This window comes from Castanea sativa, chromosome 6 (assembly GCF_040712315.1).
Source record: "Castanea sativa cultivar Marrone di Chiusa Pesio chromosome 6, ASM4071231v1".
In the NCBI taxonomy this organism is placed as follows: Eukaryota; Viridiplantae; Streptophyta; class Magnoliopsida; order Fagales; family Fagaceae; genus Castanea; species Castanea sativa.
In genome coordinates, this window is record NC_134018.1 from 45556339 (window position 1) to 45578933 (window position 22595).

General features: G+C 34.3%; 2 protein-coding genes and 1 non-coding gene across 4 annotated transcripts; all 3 read left to right on the plus strand.

The window, feature by feature from the left end:
• The first annotated feature begins 7382 nt into the window (after positions 1-7382).
• LOC142640772 (serine/threonine-protein phosphatase PP1 isozyme 4) lies at positions 7383-12295 on the plus strand. Of its 2 annotated transcripts, none has more exons than XM_075815026.1 (4): positions 7383-7817; positions 9321-9880; positions 9997-10221; positions 11901-12295. In XM_075815026.1, the coding sequence occupies exons 1-3, from the start codon at positions 7616-7618 to the stop codon at positions 10183-10185; spliced, it is 951 nt and encodes a 316-aa protein (XP_075671141.1). In that variant the 5' UTR covers positions 7383-7615; the 3' UTR covers positions 10186-10221; positions 11901-12295. The 2 variants fall into 2 exon arrangements, with proteins under 2 accessions (XP_075671141.1, XP_075671140.1); XM_075815025.1 differs by having other exon boundaries at positions 11422-11922.
• On the plus strand, positions 10660-10806 carry LOC142641831 (small nucleolar RNA snoR135). Its single transcript, XR_012845508.1, has one exon. It is a non-coding gene; the product is annotated as a small nucleolar RNA snoR135 (small nucleolar RNA).
• Positions 12296-13972: 1677 nt separating the features above from the next.
• Positions 13973-22230, plus strand: LOC142641042 (protein NEDD1). The gene is made up of 10 exons (XM_075815399.1): positions 13973-14261; positions 14466-14578; positions 16230-16490; positions 16591-16695; positions 17318-17383; positions 17533-17754; positions 19017-19595; positions 20586-21212; positions 21500-21676; positions 21753-22230. Exons 1-10 carry the CDS (start codon positions 14105-14107, stop codon positions 21858-21860), a joined length of 2415 nt encoding a protein of 804 aa, XP_075671514.1. The 5' UTR covers positions 13973-14104; the 3' UTR covers positions 21861-22230.
• The last annotated feature ends 365 nt before the right edge of the window (positions 22231-22595 follow it).

Genomic DNA, 22595 nt, shown 5'->3' on the forward strand with positions numbered 1-22595 from the left:
TCAAAGTTTTATTTATTTTTATATTTTACATTCCCATCAGATGAATAAGATTGTAAATAATTTTCTTTTTGGTTAAAACTGGCCAAATATAAGCATAAATTAAAAATTAATAAGTTTGTTACAAAACATATCAATCTTATCAAAGGCCAATAGACTTTCCACCATGAGCGGTGGTTTCATAGCACTCAATCCCATTTTAGCCAACACATTAGCAAATTAGCTGGCTTCACGGTATATGTGTTTTATTCCCTTGTTGGAGATATGTTCTAAATAAGTTGAGTCAAGCCAAATATCAAGATGTTCACGTTTAATTTATTGATTTGAAATTGAATTTATCTCGTTATCAATCATGTATCTACTCCATGATGATAAGAAGTTTTGTTGATTTTTTTATTTTTCTTTTGGAGAAAAGTTTTGTTGATTGAAATAACTAAAACCAATCAATCTATACTCAATTAACTAATTTAATGCACTTTTAAATAAGAAATTTATGTTTTTATTAGAATAATAGTTAATTGATTATATTTACCATTTCTTGTTATTTAAAATTTTTTTGTCACAAATAAAGATTTAAAAAGATATTATAGAGCAGGTGCTCTTGAGTGGTAATTTAACTGTTTCTCTTTTCAACGTTGCATGTATTAATAATTAACTATAAAAAGTTTCATCTCTAACGTTCACAAACATATCAAACTAAGCCTTTATTCAAGTTTGATTATGTAAACTATTCGAATTTCAAATTTGATTTTTTTTTTTTTTTTTTGAAGTGGAGGCATCAAAATTTGCGTTTAAACTTGGTTGATTTAGTTCATGAGGGAGTTCCAACGAACATCTTAACAAGTCCAGATCAATTTATATACAACATTTTATTTATTTTGGTTTCTTTTCTTTATGAGTAAACAAATAAAGAGAAAGTTTTGCTTTCGTAGGTACAAAATTTTGGATCAGATTTTGGACTATATACCTTAATAAAGAGATAGGCTTTTTTTTTTTTTTTTTTAAAGTGCTAGAGGTATATATGACCTAGTTCTGTTAAGAACTATACTATTAAATCTAGTGCTAGACTATATACGATGGTTAGTTGTGGTCCATAAAGAACTGATTCCGCCAATTTCCCTTGTTTCGAATAATGCTAGTTTTTTCTGCCCCCTGTATTTTCCAATTCCATTTTTTCCGCAAAAAAGGACGATAAACACTCTTTACTTCATTTTCAACGAAGACTCATTGCTAATTTTAGTGTCAATATCTTCTTTTCCAGATTTTCCACTTCCCAGCTGTGACATTCTTTAAGCAAAAACAAAATTCCCCTCTCCAGATACAGTTCAAAGACAGGATCTACTTTTTTATCACTTTATCCCTTATTAGAACTTTTAGAGAAAGTTTCCTATCAATTTATCATGAAAACATCGCATTTTTTTCGACCTTTGAATATTTTAAAAGTAACTTCAAGAGGTTGGTTAAGTGTTTTCTAAAGCGTCATGATATCCATAAAATTTTGGATTCGAAACTTCTTATCAGTATCTTGGGTCACTTCCTAAGATGTTCCTCCCTATAATAACTTAAAATATGTAAAACGGGGGACTATATACACTTGAGAAAATAGTCAAATAGTCAAAAAGCTCTGAATACTCTCGTTTGTAAAAGAGAAAAAAAAAATGCAAACTTTTGAGAGATAAAAAAATAATAAAAAAAAAAATGTAGATTTGAGAGGCTGAGGAAAATCACCTATGTTTCAATTTATACTTTTGGTAACTTTTACCAGCCTACAAAGTGTATAACCCATATGTCATCTTACAATTTTGTTCAGCGCTACAATTTCAACTTAGATTCTTCCACTATAGTATAGCTGCAAGTCCAACTCCAAGATAGGGATGAAAAAGTCCATCTCTTTACTTGGAACAATCTTTTTGTGGTCAATGTTCGTGTTTGCCCTCTAACTTAATACAGAAAAATAATTTCTTTCTCGATTGACACTGAAATTATCTTTAAGGAGTGCATAAGAACTGATGTTCTCTATTTTCAACTCGACCAAGGTAGAGAACTTTTTGATGCAATCAACCTTGAATAGCTATGACCTAGATCAGCATTTGAAGTGGTATCATCTCAAGGCTCCAGGGATAGCGATGAGATAAAGATTTGCAACATTCAATTCAAATATTTCCGAGCAAAAAAGTTTTGAAATATAGTATACATATAAATCCAGGTGCTAGTACACAAATACCATTTAGCTTCAAATTACAAAAATGGTAAAACTCAGCCAAAAAAAAAAAAAAGTGGTATTAAAAAAAGGCTTCAAAGTTCAAATTAACAATCTCTGCCAAGCAAGCTTACAACTTCACAGTATTTTCTACTTTCTACCATGAAGCTTGCAATTTAAAATTTTAAAGTAATAGAACTTATATGGTTGTCAGTAGCAAAGGAAATAAAGAGATGGTGTGATATTCAAGAAAAAATTACAACATTTTTGGTGGACCACCTACAAGTTACAACTAGAATTTTTTAAAAGGAAAGAATAAAGGCTTTTACAACCATATTACGTCCCTTTTGAAGTTGTATAATACTATCTAATTATCTATAATCACGTAGACCTACCTTTTTTTTGAACAAGTAAACCTGCCTTTTAGGTTGTCATAGTTTATGAAAACTTCCATGTAAATTAAAATATAAAAAAAGAAGAAGAAGAAGAAAAAGGAATTGAAAATTTGTAACTTTTTTTTTGGAATATGATAATCAAAAGGTTATTATAAATTAAATTGTGTCTAAATGCTTTATTGCCAAAGGTCTGATAGAAGTTCCTTGTGAGTTGTCCGATCTATTTCTTAAATCCAACTGATTCTTCGTAAAAGAACAATTCCAGTTTCCTACTTTTTAATGTTCTTTTGACAGGGAAACAAAGTCTCTGCAGATTTATTAGTTATAATATAAGGGCCTGTTTCAAGAAAATAAAGCAAGTCTACGTGATCTTTTGCCTGTTGTATGAGGCTTTTAATTTGATGTGCCCCCTTCTGTTATGTATGCCAGACGCTTTTGCTTCGTCTAAAAAGCCATAGTGAATGGAATGGCCACTTTAAAACATAGATTTAGAAGTGAACCCTTTTAAAACTTATGTCAATCTTGGTCCAACTTTGTTTCTCTAAAATGCACAAATAAATAAAGTGGTCCTATTTAGTTCAACTGATAAAATTTTTGATAGTTAAATAAAAAATTTGGGGTTCAATTTTTGTCTACACTAAAAACTGATTGATGTTTTTGTCTAATAACAAAGAGCACATTCATCAAAAGTGAACATCATAAGTTGAAACTCTAAAAAAAAAATTCGTAAATATAAATATAAAATCTTTTTGCCAAGCTTGAGTACTTAATTTTAATCATAAATTGGGTTTATAATATTTAGGGTCTGTTTGGATAGAACTTATTGCTGAAAATTGAAAATACTGTAGCAAAATATTTTTTTAAATGTGTGAATAGTGCGGTGGGACCAATTTTTAATATAAAAATTGCTGAATATTGAAAATTGTGGATCCCGTGAACAGTGCATAGATGCACTGTTCACAGTAAAAAGTCAACAAGTGCTGCTTTAAAATTTAAAAAAAAAACTACAAAACGCGCTGCTTGAAAACGTAGACGCGAAAACGCTGTATCCAAACTCTCTATTATTGATATGAACACGTTATATGTCCATTTAGAAACAACTTATTTAGTTGAAACTGAAAACATTTTGCTTAAAGTATTTTAAATAAAGCTAAAAATTAATTAAAATAGTATAGTGTGAACCATGAATAATACTAAAAAGTGAAATTAAACTCATAAATAATAGCAAAAATAAGCAGAACAATAGCAAATATAAACTAAATAGAAGAAGAAAAAAAAAAAAAAAAACTGCATTTTTCAGCCCATAGCCCAATGCCAAACGCAACTTTATATAAAGAAAAAAAAATGATTTATCACATTTTTTATTCAGCCTTTATAGAACAAATTCTTGACTCCCTATCTTCCCCACTTTTTAAAGTTTAAACCTCATAAGATCGATCGATTGAAGTTTCTTGGAAGTTGGACTATAGGATTTCTAAAAATTCATATAATTCTTCAAAATAAAATGTTTTCCAATTCCTACCTCTTTTGATTAGGTATCAAGCGCCGACGCTTCAGTTCACATTGCCTGCAATAAGCAAAGGTTGTTTTTAATTAATAATGCATAGTGTCATGATTGTGTGTGTGTTTTTAATTAATAAGCAAAGGTTGTCACACACAAGAAAATGGAGCCCTCTATATATGATCTTTCCATTAAGGAACAAAACGATTCATGCAGTTTTGTCTGGTTCTCTAATTCTTTTTCACTTTGCCTCGTAAAAGGCAAGGTTTTTCCAAGTGTCCTTATTTTGTTACGTATTCAACACGTTCTTCCCATTTGTCACGTACGTAACTAGTTAGCATCAATGCTAAATCCTCACATGCATGTTATTCCTTTAATTTGATTCTTACCATTTTGAGTGACAAAATTGAAGCACTGTACGTTATGAGCTGAACCATTGTGTCTGCGTTTGGTTATGTAAAATCCAGGGATTGATGTGAACCCTATACCTAATTGACAGCTGCCTAGCAAGAAATTAACTTTCTGTGCTTGTGAAGAAAGTGTCAGGAACAATTTTATTCCCAGCTTTAGATTTCCCAACTTTTTCTGAAGGAAGATGGCGATGTAGAAGTGGTCGCGGTAGATGCCATGTTTCTGCTAAAAGGCAAGGCCTCTGACTCAGCCACATGTAACAGAGAGCACCGTGCAGATACCTTCCTCTACTATTCATACTACGATAGAAGTGAACTAATTAGAAATGAACAAGAAAATAAATTATGACATTTGATTGTGTTGTAAGTCTTCTTCTTCTTTTTTTCTAATTAGAAGTGAACTAAGTTTTCAAGCTTCTTTTTTTCTTTTTTGCTTGTATTGTAAGTCATTTCTTTCTTTCTATTATGTCTAAGAAATAATGCTTCACATTCTTCTGGCCCCACAAAAAAAGGCTCCTTGGTGATCCAAAACACACACACAATCATATATATATTTAGGAGGCAATATTATTACCTACCTACAATTCTTAGCGAATCCATTCAAATTTAGTGCCACATGATATATCTATAAATCTATCTTGATAGTATAAAATTCATCATATTGCTGCCACTTTAACTAACAAAAATCTTATAATTACATTATGGTTCTTATACCATATCAATTGTCTAGCTTGAAAATAGACTATAATTAGTATATTATAGCCACCTTACCCTTTATTCTCTTATTTTACCCCTACATGGCTCCATCTCCCTCCATCCAAAAATACTTTTTAGTTTAAATGAATTGTGTTATGATCAAATGTGTCTTGTGTTAGTAAACCCGTTTCCAAACTTTGGTTAAGGTTGTGTTTAGCTCAATGTAAAATAATTTTCGAGTATAAAATATTTTCAGGTGAAAATATTTTTAAAAAAGTAAAACGTTTTTCAGGTGTTTGGTTGCATTCCAAAAAATGCTTTGGAAAATATTTTCTGGTGTTTAGTTGTGTTCTTGAAAATGCTCTAAAAAACATATTTTTATCAAATTTCTCATATTTTCTCAGGATCCAAACAAATATTATTATAGAAAATCTCAATATATAAACACAAAAAGAAACAAAAATCAAAACAAAAGAATCAAAATCACATGAGAGAGAGAGAGAGAGAGAGAGAGAGATCGGTTCATGGCTGACATGGTGGTGGCGGCAATAGTGGCAACATGGACACGGCAGGTTGATCTAAAGATGACGGCTCGATCTAGGCGTGGGTTGCCCACAGTGGTTCGATCTAGGTTCTCACAATGGTCTAATTAGCTCAGGGGTGGGTCATATTAGAAGTGTAATTTATTCTACACCTCAAGGGTTGATATTTTATAGTCAACGGAAATTTTTTTCCATTTGACTGAGTTTTCCGGCCAACCCAAACACTCATTATGGTGTAAAACATTTTTCATATTCTTTTTACACTTGAAATAAACACAGCCTAAATGTAAATGAGTTGTTAGTTGTTAGTGTCTAGAATAGTGGTTAAATACTTACATCGAAGACACAAGAAACAACTCAATAAATAGCTCACAAAAAAGAGGTTATGCTGCCTCAAGGCCCTCGATTCTAGGCTCATATGCAGGGTCAACAAATTGGGCTTAATTAAGGCTTCACTCAAGTCAATTGATTGAGATTCGAGATTTTTATTTTCTTGAGTTGCATCCCAAGATGACCAAGAGGCTTAGGGATCCATGTACTAAGGGTATATTTAAAGTCATATTAGGCCGTTATTAACATATGGAGAACACCATGTGAAGTGGAGATATTGTTATAATGACTATGTGCCTAGAGTTTTGTACCAAACATTATCTTCAAGTTCCATTAAAGATTAATGAGTGTTCCATAGAAGACGTTGCATCATGACTACTGTAATTAAGTTGTTGTGGTGAGTTAGACATGGATTGGGTATTCATGCCTCAAAGAGATCCGTAAGACAAAAGAATCCAATTGGGTTGCTGCAACATATGGTCACATGAGTAAGTCCTATTTTAGGTAGCAATACTAAGACCGGGTTATATTATTATGTTGTTGTATTTCCATTTTTGTCTTAATGGATTTTTTAGTTGGTGGAGAGCTTCAAACCACCTATTGAATTTTTTGTGTCAAGGTTTTTCATCGGATATCACTGTATTCAAATTTATTTTCCATTTGCACTTTTATATTGGTTGTATCAATCACATGCTAAAACTGGACATTTGCATAATTAGTATAATTAATTAACTTAAAATCAGCCGAGTGATATAAAATAAATCCAAATCAAAACCGATTAGGTTTTACTATTTGACTATTTCAATATACTTCAAGTAAAACTAGGCTAGTTCTAAAATTGAACAAACATAAGTTATAACTATGCTTGAGATTTTTTTTTTTTTTTGTCTTTCTTGGGTCTAGTTGGACTTTTGCTAGGGCTCCTACTCAAATTGGGTTGGTTTACTATTATTTGGGCCCATGTAATGAAATCTACGACCCCATCCCATGCCCATTTCCACAGGTCCACAGCTCGATATGACTAATTTGACCTCAAAAAGGAAATTTTGCTAGACAGAACAGCGCTGTCCGTGAAATCCCAAAATTTAAAAAATTCCCACAACACGACACCGTTTCATGACCGCTCCCCCTTTCAGTCCACAGATAATCAAATGAATTATACACCGCACCATATGACTTTAGCAGCCGTCTCTATCTTCAATGTTTTTGAGTTTGACACTTCTATCTCTCTCCCTCTCAAAAGCATAAATAAATTAATAAAAAATAGAATCTGTCATTCACTTCTTTCCCGAGAAAACAAAAGACTTTTTTTTTTTTTTTTTTTTAACTCACCAAAATAGACCACAACACAAAAATAAATACAGTCTCAAACACTGAGAGGGAGAGAGAAAAAAAAAAAAAAAAAGAAGAAAAAAGTATCAAGTACCAACCAAACCAAACCCAACCCAACCCAACCCAACCCACCCCACCCCCTCTCTAGGGTTTCCTGAAATCGTAGCCGTTCAAAGGGGGGAGGGGGGAGGGGGAGGATCTGAAAGAATCCAATGGCGGCGCAAGGTCAGGTAACGATGGACCTTGCCGTAGTGGATGATATAATCAGACGGCTGACAGAGGTCCGATCAGCGAGACCCGGCAAGCAAGTTCAGCTTTCGGAGAATGAGATCAAGCAGCTTTGTGGTGCTTCCAGAGACATATTTCTTCAACAGCCTAATCTTCTTGAACTCTCTGCCCCTATCAAGATTTGCGGTACTGTCTTCTTCTACTACTACTGTCACTTTGTTTTTTTTTTTTTTTTAAATTAAATTTTATAATGCAGTCGATTAACTTTTTGCTATTTACCGACATAAGTGGGACCCTTTGAAGCCTTTTTAAGCCGAGTTAAAATAACACTAGTAGAAGTAGTTAAAAAAGACATGTATGAATGATAGAAAATCTTGGTTGTTGTAGGTAAATTAGCTGATAGGCTCTTGGATTTTTTTTTTTTTTAGGAGTAAAGAAATATATATTGTTAGTGAATAATTTATTTTTATAGGTTTTTGCCAATAAGCTCTAGTTCAAGTGGTAGTTTTTTCATTCTTCCAGAAGAGGAAGAATGGGTGGAGGGTGAGATCGTGAGCTCAAAATCTACCAAGTGTGAGTAACTTACCGATAAGAAAAAAAAAGAGGATTTTGAATGGGTTTTTTTGGCTTGTGTTGTGTTGTGTTGTGTTGTCATATGGTTTGAATTGGCAATGATCACTTTTGTGTGTGTTGACTGTTGATACTTGATACTGCCTTGCAACATGAATATGTATCTTACCTTATGCTCAAGGTAGTGCCATGTAAGAAGTAGAGCTTTAACTGAAAAGCTCTTTTTGTGTTTTGAGTGTTTGGTGAACTTCAGTGAATAGTACTTTAAAGTTCTGGACTTATAAAGCATGAATACTGAATTGGGGGTTTTTTCCCTAAAACTCGCTAACACACAACTAGACGGGTTCATAGAATGTTTTTGTTCCTCAAGTGGTTAAAGTCTCTTTTCGATTCGTTGAAATGCAGGATGTGTACTTTCTGTCTTTGTAAAAAATGGTGGTTTGTCTGCTACTCTACTTTCTTGTAGGAGATTATGATTATTTCCATGAGCTGAACAACCTTGATAATCTAACATCTTAATAAATATGTTGGAACTTGGGTGATGATGGACCATGGACCTTTGTCTTGTTGGCATTTTTTGGGGTAGGCGGTGCAAGGGCTTCATAAGTCATTAGAGTCCACGTCTATTGACACCTCATCTAATGTGGCCATGTTTGTTGATGAGTTTCTGATGGAACTTTGGTGAATGGGCATCGATGCTTAGGTAGTAAGCCATTGTGAAAGAGATCCTTGTTATGTTGTGGTTGTCAACATTAGAAGGATTAGGGCAAGCTGATTCCTTTATGTATTTAAACCTATTCTTTTACTTGTCAAAAAAAAAAAAAAATCCCTATTTAGCTTTTAGTGAGTAGAGCAGGGTTTGGGCTATATTTGACATTTTTAACAAATCCAAGAGGACTAAGGGTTAATTTGGCGCATATCTTCTCCTTGTAAGATCAAGGTATAGGATGAAGTTGTGGGTTCAAAACCCACTAGGGTGCCATTTTAAAAAAAGGGACTAATCTGTTCTAGAGCTCATGCTCAAGAGGCAATTATGATTATTCATTTTAATGACATAGCTGTCCTAATTTTGTGGATTTGAATCGCCTGACCTTGTGAATTTCTTCTTTCTATTTTCAGGTGACATTCATGGACAATACAGTGATTTATTAAGGCTTTTTGAATACGGAGGTTTTCCTCCTAATGCAAATTATCTATTTTTAGGGGACTATGTGGATCGTGGCAAGCAGAGTTTGGAAACAATATGCCTCTTGCTTGCCTATAAGATTAAATATCCAGAGAATTTCTTTCTTCTAAGAGGAAATCATGAATGTGCTTCTATTAATCGGATATATGGGTTTTATGATGAATGTAAGCGGCGATTCAATGTGAGACTTTGGAAAGCCTTTACAGACTGTTTTAACTGCCTTCCTGTAGCAGCTCTTATAGATGACAAAATATTGTGCATGCATGGTGGCCTTTCACCTGATCTGACAAACTTGGATCAAATTAGAAATTTAAGTCGTCCAACTGCTGTTCCAGACACTGGGTTGCTGTGTGATTTGCTCTGGTCAGATCCTGGTAGAGATGTTAAAGGATGGGGAATGAATGACAGAGGAGTCTCATACACCTTTGGGCCTGATAAGGTGGCAGAGTTTTTAACAAAGCATGATTTGGACCTTGTTTGTCGTGCCCATCAGGTCACTGACTTTGCTCTTCTTCTTCTCCCCCCCCCCCCCCTCCTTTTTAAATAATAATTTTCCTCCTGTTCTACTCATTTTGGAGTTTGGATACCTGAATAATTATTTTGGTATAGGTTGTGGAGGATGGGTATGAATTCTTTGCTGACAGGCAACTTGTTACGATATTTTCCGCCCCCAACTACTGTGGTGAATTTGATAATGCTGGTGCAATGATGATTGTAGATGAAGATTTGATGTGCTCTTTCCAGATTCTTAAGCCAGCAGAGAAAAAAACAAAGTTCATGATGTCAAACAAAATGTGATGGTAGCTATATGACTGCCCCTTCATCTTAACCAAGGTCAGTCGATTTTTATTGCTTCCTTCCCTTATTTACTAATAATGATGTGAGTTGCACACCTCCAGGCATAGGAGCATGAGGATGTGTGGGCGTGTGTCTGAATTGTATAAATTTTATTTTACTATTGTTATCTTGTTATTTTTCATTCAGAAGAGTTGGAGTCTTTTTTTCTTTTTTGTGGGTGGTGCAGTTGGGGGAATCAAGTTGCTTGGTTAACTTACAAATACTTTAGCATCCATCTAAGGCCCTGAAAATATCAAACATTGGGTACATAGTTGTTATTAAGAGAAGTGTCTTTTCTCAGTTTGATTTCTTATAAAGAGAGATTTTGAGAAAACATAGTTATCAAATATTATTTCTTTCTTGTGTTATTGTTTTTGTTTCAATGTCTGTTTAATCTTAATTTGTACATAAATAAACACAAAGGTTTTGTTAGTTAAAGCAGGGATTGTGTGTATCGGCGTTGTGCTACAATAAGTGCACTATGTTTCCGAAAGAGTTCCCTGCAACATTGATCTGGGGAAGGTGGGCAGTTGTGTTTCATCTTAACCATTGATATTATCAACAATCATCTTCCCCACATTGTTTTTTATTCTTTCTACAGTATTTATAAAAAAAATTACTATTTCTTTCTTTTTTCTGTTCAATTTCAACCTTTTTTATTGCAACTTTAAATTATAGAAGGTACAAATGTTTTTATTTCTTTGTTTGAAAGTAAAATTGTTTGGATGGGGCAAGACAAGTTGGGTGGCTCATTTTTGCTTGGAATGCCACATAATGTACTTTGTTTATGCTGTACTCATTATTGAGAAAACAATTAGTGTGCAGGACAAATAACTTTCTTGAACTTGGAAATTAATCTTACCTGACCCATACCTTTAATGAGTTTTGATGAACCCTTAGATGATTGACAACACTGGTACAATCATTAGCATCAATAATCTCATCTTTGAGTCTAAACACATAGGGGAAAGAGCCATTTGATATGATTATGTGTACTGTTGGTACTGGTTATGGTCTCTGAGATGTTGATCTGCATTCTAAATACATTATACATGTGACTTGTTTCTTATTGCTTGTTGTCTCTCTGCATTTAGTAAAGGAAAGGTTCTACAGTCAAACATTCAATAATCACATCAGCTCTGTTTCTCAACTATTGCCTCTTCTCCTTCATTTATCTGTTTATTCATTTTCATGCAGAGGTCTTCCTCTTTTTTCATGGGGAATTGGCTGAAAATGAAGATTTTCAGCCTTGTACGTTCCCTCTAACTCAAGGAGATGCAAGTGCCATGTGTTATGCTATAACAAGTCGTTGGGGAGGAGGAAGTTAGGTCTTGGGACTAGTGTGGAGGGCACAAGGCAGAAAATTTTTATTTTGCTGGTTTACCTTTCTCATTACCTCATCATCTGTGACTGTGACACAATGTGTACATATATTTGATTGGGTAATTCATAGTTGTGCTTTCCATTGTGGGCAACTGAAATTGCCTCATTTACATTTCTCATGGGGTTTGTTGAACTATTTGTGAGCTGTTTTTCTCAAATATTTTAGGTTTTTTTTCTTGTTTAAAAATATTTTAGGCCTATTTTGATGTTGAAGAGGTAGTAATATGTGAGTGGTGGCTGTTTATTATTGTATTCCAAAGTTTGATTTTATATTTATGGATGTGGTCTTGTAGGCCATCTATGATTATTGCCGCTTGGATGTGAGTGCCACTTGGTTAATTTCTCTCATGACGGCATCTTGATTTTGCTGCAGCAGGAATGTTGTGATTCTTGTGAATCCACTGCCATTTTGGTCTGGCTGAGCATTGCCAAAGGCAGCTCCTATACACAATATTCTAGTGCTGTCAATCATCTAATTTCAAAGCAGCTTTTCTGCTTTGCTATGCTTCAACCAGATCAGCTATGACTGTCCAGGTCTAGCGAGTGTTATAGAGCTGGTATTTTTGTATTATGATCCGACATGAGTGACAGTATTGTTAGCTTAAAGCACATTTTGTCTTAGGGTTTGGGGTTATTTTTTAAGAATTGATGGTTAAATGAAATAAATGATCTCTATTACGACACTTCACTCATATAATATGATTTTATTTCTTTTAAATTTTTTTTTTTGTTGAAAATACTAAGTATTTTTAACACACGGGGTGTGGGGACAATGTTTTAAAGAAATCGACAATAGTGTATATCCAAAATGGTTTAATTTTTAGATACACAGCACAAACTTTAGACATTTTTTAACTCGCTCATTTTTCAATGTGGAATAATCCACAATTTTTTCTTTTGAGAATACTAAGTATTTTTAACACATATATACAGGGAGAGGGGATAAGGTCTTAAAGAAACTGTAATGTATATCCAAAAAGGTCAAACTTTTGGATACATAGTACAAGTTTTAGACTTTTTTTAACTCACACTCATTTTTCAATGTGGGATTAATTTACAGTTTTTTCTTTTGAAAATATTAAGTATTTTTAAGATACACACGGGGAGAATGGAGAAAGTCTTAAAGAAACTGACAGTGATGTATATCCAAAATAGTTTAACTTTTGGATACATAGTATATGCTTTAGGCTTTTTTTAACTCAAACTTATTTTTCAACGTGAAATTAACTCACAGTTTTTTCTTTTGAGAATACTAAGTATTTTTAACACACACATGGGGGAGAGAGAATCTTAAAGAAACTAACAGTTGTGTATATCAAAAAGGGCTTAACTCTTGAATAATTTGACTATTAACAAATAAGTGTTGGCCATTAAAACATGTTTTCCATAATATCAAGTACCATTAGATTTTTTTAATATTTTTTTTGTCAAATATCATTAGATTATAAATGAAAATGGACAACATTTGCAAGAAAATAAATTCAAATATAAAGCGTTAAAATAAAAAATTTTGTAATGTTATGAACCAAAATATTAATAATAAAAAATTCCTTCTCAAAAAAAAAATCCTTTGTAAAGGTTATCTATTAAGGAAAGTATTGGGCAAATGATGCCAAAAAGACATGACAAGACGTCTCTATTCAGAAGAGAATGGTCCAGGGCTATTGCTTAGAGAGGAAAAAACATAGAATAGTTCCCAATAATATCTATGATTTTTTTTACACTATTTATTTACCAATTTTCTTTCAGGAAGATTATATATTTTCAATAAAGTCACCTGTGTAATTTTAAAATTTAGTGGGAAAATATTATATTTCCAATTTTTTTAATGAAAACATTATTATTATCAATTTCAATTAACGAAATGAGATCCACAAAGATTAGATTTGGCAATGAATCCCATCATAGTTAAATACCAATTTCATAAATCCAATTCCAAAAAACACACTTTTTACTTTTTTTTTCGTAGATAGTAATTTTTACTAAAGTAGATTGAAAGGAAATGCATTTTAAGGCAAATATTATTAACACGCAAAAGTGGTAAATTAAAGCAAAATATCATTCTATTGTTTGCAACCGACTAGGGCCAAGTTTGTTGTGAACATTATGATTACAATTTCCCTTTTCAAAAAACTAAAAATAAAAAAAGAAGATAAAAGGAAAGCTGGGCTATTTGCCTATTTGGACATAAAGGCGCTCTCTCATTTTAAATTTTCGTCCCAACGGCCCAACCTCTCTCTCTTTCTCTCTCATGTAGGGTTTCTCAGGGAAAAACCAAATCCCAAAAAAATTGAAAAAATGTTTGAAAAAACGAAACGAAGGAAATTCCATTTCCATTGAATTTGAATTATATCATCAAAACAGAATGTGTTGATTTACTATTTCTATTGCAGAATTGATTTTCCTGGGAAAATTATAGAGTTAGGTGGTGCTTTATATTTTAGTAAAGTTCGCAGAGAAAGAGTAAAAGAGAGAAAAAGAAAAAAAAAAGGAAACGATGAATTTATCGGATCCAGCAATGGCGTTATTGGCGGCAAGCGGAGGAGACACTGTGAAGCTCTTCGATGTTTCGGTGAAGGCCGGCGATCCTTGCGCTTTAACCTACACTCCCTCTCCTGGTTGCTTAGTCAATTCAGTCAAGTGGAACCACACCAGTCAGTCTCTCTTTCTCTCTCTTTTGAAATTGCATTTCATCGATGTTTGATTTGTTAGGGTTTGTTTGGTGGCTGAGAAAATGGACGGAAGTGTTTTTTGAGTTTTGAGAATTTTTGTTTCTAGGTTACTAATAAGCGATGGTGGAGAGAAAATTAGAGCTGTGAGTTGTTTGATCCATTTTGGTGGTATGTGATTGTTTGCAGATTTGGTTGTGGCGAGTGCTGGAGATGATAAGAAGATCTCGTTGTGGCGTAAGAATGGGCAGAGCATGGGGACGATTCCGGTGGCCGGAGCCGATAGTGGAGACAACATTGAGGTAATTCTAGTGTTTTCGGTGAAGTAGTAGACTCTTGCAGTGTTAAAATGCTGAAGATATTATTAGGTTAAGAATTGCTGTTCCATTCAGTTTGATTTCTGCTTGGGATTGGGATATATAGGAATAGAACTAGTATTCAAATGCACATTGTGTGTATTAGGAGATATGTGTATGTGTATGCGTATATGTTTGTGTTTGAATAAGTTGAATTATGCTTGATAATAAAAAGTAATAGCTGTTCAATTGTCGATGTAAAAATTCTGAAGTAAAATACTGTAGATATTATTAGGTTAAGAATTAGAGGTCCATTCAGTTTGATTTGTGCTTGGGATATATAGGATTAGGATTCAAGTGCATGTGCAAGTAGATATGTGGATGTGTATATGTTTGTGTTTGAATAAGTTGAATTATGCCTGAGAATGAAATGTAGTAGCTGTTCAATTGTCAATGTAAATTTTATGACATAAGATAAATAATTAAGCTTTGAAAACCAGACATGAAGGATATTTTTTCAAGGAATAGTGTGGAGTGATTGGATACCTTGCATAGCGTTGGTGTTATTAAGGGTTCAAGGTTCATATAACCGATGAGGTCTCTTGGAACAGCAATCAAGAATGTTTTTATCTCCCATGTGTGTGTATTTTAAATGAGAATGTTAAGATGGTTAAATGGAGATACAGGGAAAGATAGGATTTGAAATGAGGAAATTTGCTTTAAAATAGGGAGGTCCCTATTGATGAAAAGATGAAAGAGAGTCACTTGAGATAGTCTGGTCATGTTCAGAGGATAGCAATTAGTGCACCACTGCGAAAGAGTGAGTTGATTAAAGTTAGGGGAGCAAAAAAAGGTAGAGGAAGACCTACAATAAGATGATTAGAAGTAGTAAAAAGGACATGTCAATTAAGAATAGAATAAATTTCAATTAAAATAACATAGAGTATGACTTAAGATAGAATAGAATGGCAGAAAAGAATGCATGTAGCCGACCCTGACTAGTATGTTAAAGATTTTAGCTAATGTCAACATTTTGGGACTAAGGCTTGGTTGTTGTTGTGATGTGTGTGCATACAAGGTCTAGAAGCTGAAAAATTAAATCCTCAACAAAACTTCTAAACATTTCATTCAGGAAATGAAACAAAAGGAATTTATAGAAACTCCATCAATCCTTTATTCAATTACCAAAAATGTAAGCAAATTATGTTATACTTGTGGGTGGGGATCTCCATGCTTTCAGGAATTAAAGTAGACACGTGGAGCTTTTGTATATGTAAGACTGCCGTGTATAATTTCTAGGATGAGTGATCCAACCTTGTAAGGGTTACAAGATGGGTTGATGGATGAATCAACTAATGTAGCACCTGGTGGAGAGAAGTTAGGGTGCTGAACTCTTGTATCATAATAGAAGATGATCTATTGATTGTGATCTGTGTGTGTTTATGTGTGTCTATGTGTATGTTTCCTTTTGTATTTGCTTGTATGTGGTGAAAATCTTTATTGATTTGCACCCATACAAGAATCATTCACTGTGGTGAGTCCTTGATGGTCATCATTGAAACTTAATCTGCACACCCAAGAGAATGAATTTTCTTGGTTTAGCTTTGTGGTTGTGGTTGATTATTATTATTAATTTAAAAATAAAATAATTTTACAGGAGTCTATAACTGCTATCAGCTTCAGCAATAAGGTATCCAGATACATATGTTCTGGTGGAAGTGGTCAAGTTGTAAGAATATGGGATTTGCAGAGGAAACGATGTATTAAATGGCTGAGAGGTCATACCAATACAATAACGGGTGCAATATACAACTGCAAGGATGAGCACTTGGCTTCTATAAGTCTTAGTGGGGATCTCATACTTCACAACCTTGCATCAGGTGCCAGGGCTGCTGAACTCAAGGATCCCAATGAACAGGTTCTTTGATTTGTTACATCTTGGTGCTGTTGTTCAGGTGTTTATGGTTTTGAGTTCTGGTTTTCAAGCTAATTGTTTGTGTTTGGGATTGTAAGATCAGGTATTGAGAGTGCTTGATTATTCCCGGATTAGCCGACACCTTTTGGTTACTGCTGGTGATGATGGGACCGTACATTTATGGGATACAACAGGTCGCAATCCAAAGGTTTGCAGTATGTTACTGATTCATGTTTAAAACAACAAAAACTCTGTATCACTGAGCAAGTTGTATGCTTCTTTAAAATTTTTAATTCAATAAACTGAATAAAGTCATAGTTATGCTGCTGCTTTGATTCCAGAAAATCCCTTTTTTAACTGTTATTGCACTGCATTTTCTGTGCCTTTTTTAGATGAATGGCATTATGGTTTGCTGTGCCACATATTTGCAGAGCAACATCCAGATATATAAAGAAATTACTAGCTTCCTTGGCAGATATTTTTAAACTATTGTTTCTAGCACTTAAAAACAAAACCTGTGGAGCCCACAGAAAAAAATAGGCTCACTGTTTTGAAAATTCATCTTAAAATCATGTCCCAGAAACAGTGTGCGGATGAGTTTTTCGAGAACCTTTTCTTAACGATGAGAAACAATCTGAACCAATCAGAAAAGAAAACAAAAGGTTGGAAGAGGTGAATGATTCCATCATCGTGGAATGATGTTGCTACGTCATTTAAAAGAGAGAATATTTTATAACTTTTTTCTTCTTTCCATTAGTTTTGTGATTAAATTTGGTTTGCAAATGATGCTGTAGCCATTAATTGGACCCTCTTTCTTTATCTTTTTGCAGGTTTCTTGGTTGAAGCAGCACTCGGCGCCAACAGCTGGTGTTAGCTTTTCACCGTCCAATGATAAGGTCTCATTTTTATGGCCCTGTTATGTTTATATATATATATATGAATGTAGTTTTGTTTTATGCCATGAAATTGTGAAGATTTTTTCAGGGTCAGAATATGTGTGTATATAGTTAAGCATTCTGCCATACCAAATTTTTTCTCATGACAGATAATTGCTAGTGTTGGTCTGGATAAAAAGTTATACACGTATGACTCAGGGTCTAGAAGGCCCTCATCTTGCATTCCCTATGAGGCGCCTTTCTCGTCATTGGCTTTTAGAGATGATGGCTGGACTCTTGCAGCTGGAACAAGTAATGGTCGGGTGGTGTTCTATGATGTCCGTGGAAAACCACAGCCCTTTGTAGTTCTCCATGCTTATAGTAGTTCAGAGGTACATTTCCTTTCCTCATTTATTGTGTCTTCATTTCTGGTTTTCACAAGTTGTCATGTTCTTGCAATTTTTTCTATATAAGAACATTATGTTGCTTTCTTCTGACAAGTTTCTTTTCTGTTCAGCGTAGCTTTTGTCCAACATTGGCTTAGTGTACTAAAGTTCTTCTTTTCTCTGTAACGCTGTTTTTAGGAAGTTTATATCTAGTCTTGTAAATGTTTGAAAAGTTTTTGCAAGGCCCTTCCAAGTTCCCAATCACCTATTGTGCCTGTCATTATCATGACAGAGTCAGGTGATAAACGGGAGATAAACGTCCAATAAACTGCTTCTATTAAAGAGGCATGATTCATGCACAATTACCATTTCAAGATTTTCCACCAATGTTATGTCATTTGTAGTTGTAAAGAAAATAAATAGAACTCATGATTTTGATAATTTAAAAGATTGAAATTGAAACTTTATGGTAAATTATACTGCTTAATTGAGTTACATTTTCATCTCATACGGCTCCTTTAGAGCCATAAATACATCATGGGACTGTACCATTTTTCAGCTTCACAACTCCCTTAGCTTTGCTTTGTAAATTTTGTGTTCATCATCATGAAAATGAATTGTTTTTAATTTCAATATATAAGGACCAAGTCTGTATTATTTATTTTGATTTGTAGGAGTGATTGTGTTCTTACTTTTAGACCATGGTGATGCTTTACACCTTTTATCTTCACATTCATAGTTGATCTCCTAAAGCTCAATGCATACAAATAATTTGTTTAAATCATTAAATGTCAGAAATGGAGATCCAGCATGCTGCTCTATTTTAAATCCAATTGAACAATACCTTCAGTCCTGACATTGGTAGTTCATGAATTACAATAGACTGCCTTTTTATATTCATAAATTTATTTGATGCCGTGCTTAGGCTTTTGGGAGGTAGGGAATGGTGCACATCCTACTTATGCTGTACTTCATAATCATAAGTAGATGTCTAATGCCTTTTAATTCAAAGTAAACTAATTGGAAGCTAATGTTAGGTAAAACTATTATAGTTTATGATAGGAATGCATTTCCCAGGAAAATTGTATCCTGGTCGGTGGCCATTCAAGAGTTTTGCCTCTAAGAAACAAGAAAAGGGGTGTTTTCCTTTTTAAATAGTTCACATCAATGACATAGTATTATTCAGTTCAGAGATTTGTGCTTCATAAACCTTAAATGTTCCTAATCTTCATTTATAGTTTATACTAATCATTTCAAGTGTTTTTCAGGCTGTTACAAGTTTATGCTGGCAGAGATCAAAACCTGTTATCGTAAATGAAAGTAATTGCACTACTGAGACTGCTCTTGTAGGAAATGCTGTTGAAGACTCAATTCTTATGCCTGACCCACTTCCTTCTGTGACTTCATCGAGCCTTTCTCTATCTACAGTAGTATCCAGTTCTCGAAATTTGGGCCGATTGGGTGCCTCCATGGAAGCATCTTCACTTATAGCAACCAGCAGTGCATTTGCATCTAGCACACTCCATACGTCTACTGCAGAGGAAACACCACATCGAAGCCATTTAAGGGCAGGTGGTACATTGGCAAGATTACAAGCTCCTCGTTCTAGTTATAACTTCAAGGATGATATGGAAGTGTTTTCCCCTCTTGTGGATGTTCAGCCAATAACACCCTCACTTGACAAGTTGTGGGATGACCATGAAGGAACCAAGAAGGATCATCTACTTGTAGATAAGAGGCCTCCATCACTGTTGTTTCCTTCATCCACCAGGAGATTCCCTATTGCAGATGATAGTGGCAATGACCATCCAATATTTGATTGGAAATCCAGCTCAACTTCCAAACAGGTCTGATAGTCCTTTTAGCTTAGTTCCATTGGATGACAGCACTGCACGAACACCTATAGAAAAACTGGCACTTCCTCCATCCCATAATAATGGGCTGGAGGGTGATGTCATGGGTTCAAGACCCCCCATTAGGTCTGTAGCTTACTAATAAAAATCCTCCGCACTGCACAAGATAATAAAAATATATTGAACTTTTGAATTTCAATGTAGAGTTTGAAGTATGAATCTCGACGTGCATGCTCATGCCCTTTAATTTTATGCTGTCTCAGCGCTTGTCATCACAAACTTGTGTGAAGTAAAGAAATTATTTTTGTTAAAAAAAGCTTTAGGCTTTGGACTGTGAATTAAATTCACTAATATCACTTTGTTCAGTTGTCTCTTATTTTGCAATGCCCTAAAACTTAAAAGCCTTTCAGAGGAGAGTTGTAAGATTTAGTCTGCATTTTTAAGTAACTGGTTTTGGTTTCTACTTTCTTGCTTTTGAGTGAACAGTTGAAATTCCTATAAGTATGATTTTTGGACAATAATCTCATTTGACAAATGTTGAACCATGAAACTGTAAAGTGATACTTAATTAAATATAGAGGCTATCTATTTTTTCTTTTCATTTCCAGGATTTTTCATATATTGTTTTGCTGAGTTTTATTTCCCCAATAAACTTGTTTTGTTATAGGTATTGCCGTATTGCCTCAATAAACTTGTGTTATGAGCACATCCTGTTTTTTGAGTGGTTCCAAATTATATGCACTGTTGATTTGAATTCTGTTATAGACTTTATTGTTTTTGTCTCTTTTTGTATGTTGTGATTAGAGCTTGTAATCTTTTAGGATTATTTTGTGTATACATCCTGTGTGCATTGAGTATCTCCTCTTTCTCAATCAAATTTGGTTACTTATGAAAAAAATGAAGGACCTTGGTCTGTGCAAATCCTCTCTGCATCTGTAAATTGAATATTCTTAATGGTGATTTTTCTTTTATCACTTTGTGCAGGATGACACCCGATCTTCCTTTACAATTTTGGGTTCAACTCCTAGTCCATCTTCAAAAAGTGAAGACTCCTCTATCACTCCTCCAGAAGCTTGGGGTGGTGAGAGATTGTCTGATAAATATACTCACCTACGTCAACCAGTTCCTTTGCCATCTCGTTTTGGGACCTTGGCCTCTGGTGGCCAGTCATCAGGAGGGTCAATGTTTAGTGGATTACAAGATCTTTCCTCATCAACAAGTCAGACGAGTATTAGCTCCTTGACAAACTCAAACTTTGGTTATGCAAATTTTCGCGCCAAAGATGTCTCTTCAAATCAGGAGACATCATTTGGATTTCCAGAACACTTAACCTCTAGTTCTACATCTCTGTCCCTTGGTACAAAAGGCATCACCGGACAGACTAACCTTGATTTGCCAGGGCCAGCATCTTCGACCCTGCCTCGAAGATTTTCTACTTACGCAGAGAGAATAAGCACAGCATCTTCCTTCAGTGATGGCACATCTCTTTCAGTAGGTTCTCCAAAATTGAAGAAAACAGGAGCTGAAACCAGGGAAGAACTTTTGAATAACTTGTTGGCAAAATCCGATACAGTGGCTGCTTTGGAACCAGGAATTCTTCCATCAATGAATGTATGAATTTCATATGCATTAGATTAATGTTTGTTTATGCTTTTATAGAAGAGTGCAAGCATCGACTGATTGTCTATATGCTTTTGTTTTCCTAATATCTTCACCATTGTGCTTTGCATAAAGAAACTGTGACCAGTGGGTCTCAGTTGATATGGGTGGTGTTGATTGTGTGCTGTCATTAAAAGTGCAAAATGGTGCTGACAAACATCACAAACATTTACGGAAGTAGTTTTGTTTCGGCTTTTATTAGATTATGGTGGTTCATTGATTTGCAATTTGTGTGATAGGGAGTAATCTCACAGCCCCAAAAGGCCCAGCAACCAGACGCACAGCAGGGATCCTCCTTTACACTTCAGCTTTTTCAACGCACTCTTGATGAAACTCTTGATTCCTTTCAGAAATCCATACACGAAGATATGAGGAACCTTCATATCGAAATTCTAAGACAATTCCATATGCAGGAGGTAAACATGGTATTAACTTCGTTGTTTCCTTTGCTTTTGTTCTTTCCTCAAATTAATTTCTGGAATTATTGGGCAGATGGAAATGTCAAGCGTAATGAGCTCAATTTTGGAAAACCAAGCAGAATTAATGAAAGAAGTTAAATCACTCCGGAAAGAAAACCAGCAGCTCCGGCAATTGCTGTAAGCATGGGCGAAGATCGCATTATTTGTGGTTTTTATTTACCCTTAATTCTTTTGGAAGTATTTGGGGTCTGTCTGTTGTTTATCTCCATAATTCACACTCCAGTTGTGGCCTTTTGTTTTAGTGGTGTACTAGGATTGCTATTCTTAGCAATAGTAGTGAAGTGGAGTTGTGGCCTCAGTAAAAAAGAAAAAGGAAGTGGAAAAAAAAAATCAAAAGAAAATAGGGAAAATTTGCTTGCATTTTTGGGCTAGGGTTTCTGAAAATGTACAGAGATGTATATTTAAGCTAATGAATAGAAGCACTTGAATGGCTTCTATCAAGATTATGTGATATTAGTCTTAGTTGGTATGAAGATTTTTGTTCTTTTTTAGTGGAAGATATGAAAGCTTTGAATAGAAATAGTGAGCTCTCATTTGGTTCTGTCAAATTTGATTGTTGAATTAAATCAAACTCTTAATATAATCGAGCCTCTTAATTAAAATCACATTTTGATTGGTGTTCGAACAAATTTTAAGTAGATGGTGTTGGCTGTTGCAAGTTAAAAAATAAATGAAGCTACTCATTTGCTTATTGTGTCTATACTCTGCCTAACATGATTTAGCTCAAAAGGAAATATGATTCTCCTAGAGAAAGAGGGGTGATATCAGGAAAAGAAATTGGTAGTTGCTTCAGAATGTGAGGCTTTGTTTCCAGTTTCCACGAGTAGCTTATACACACAAAAAATGATCATTCGGA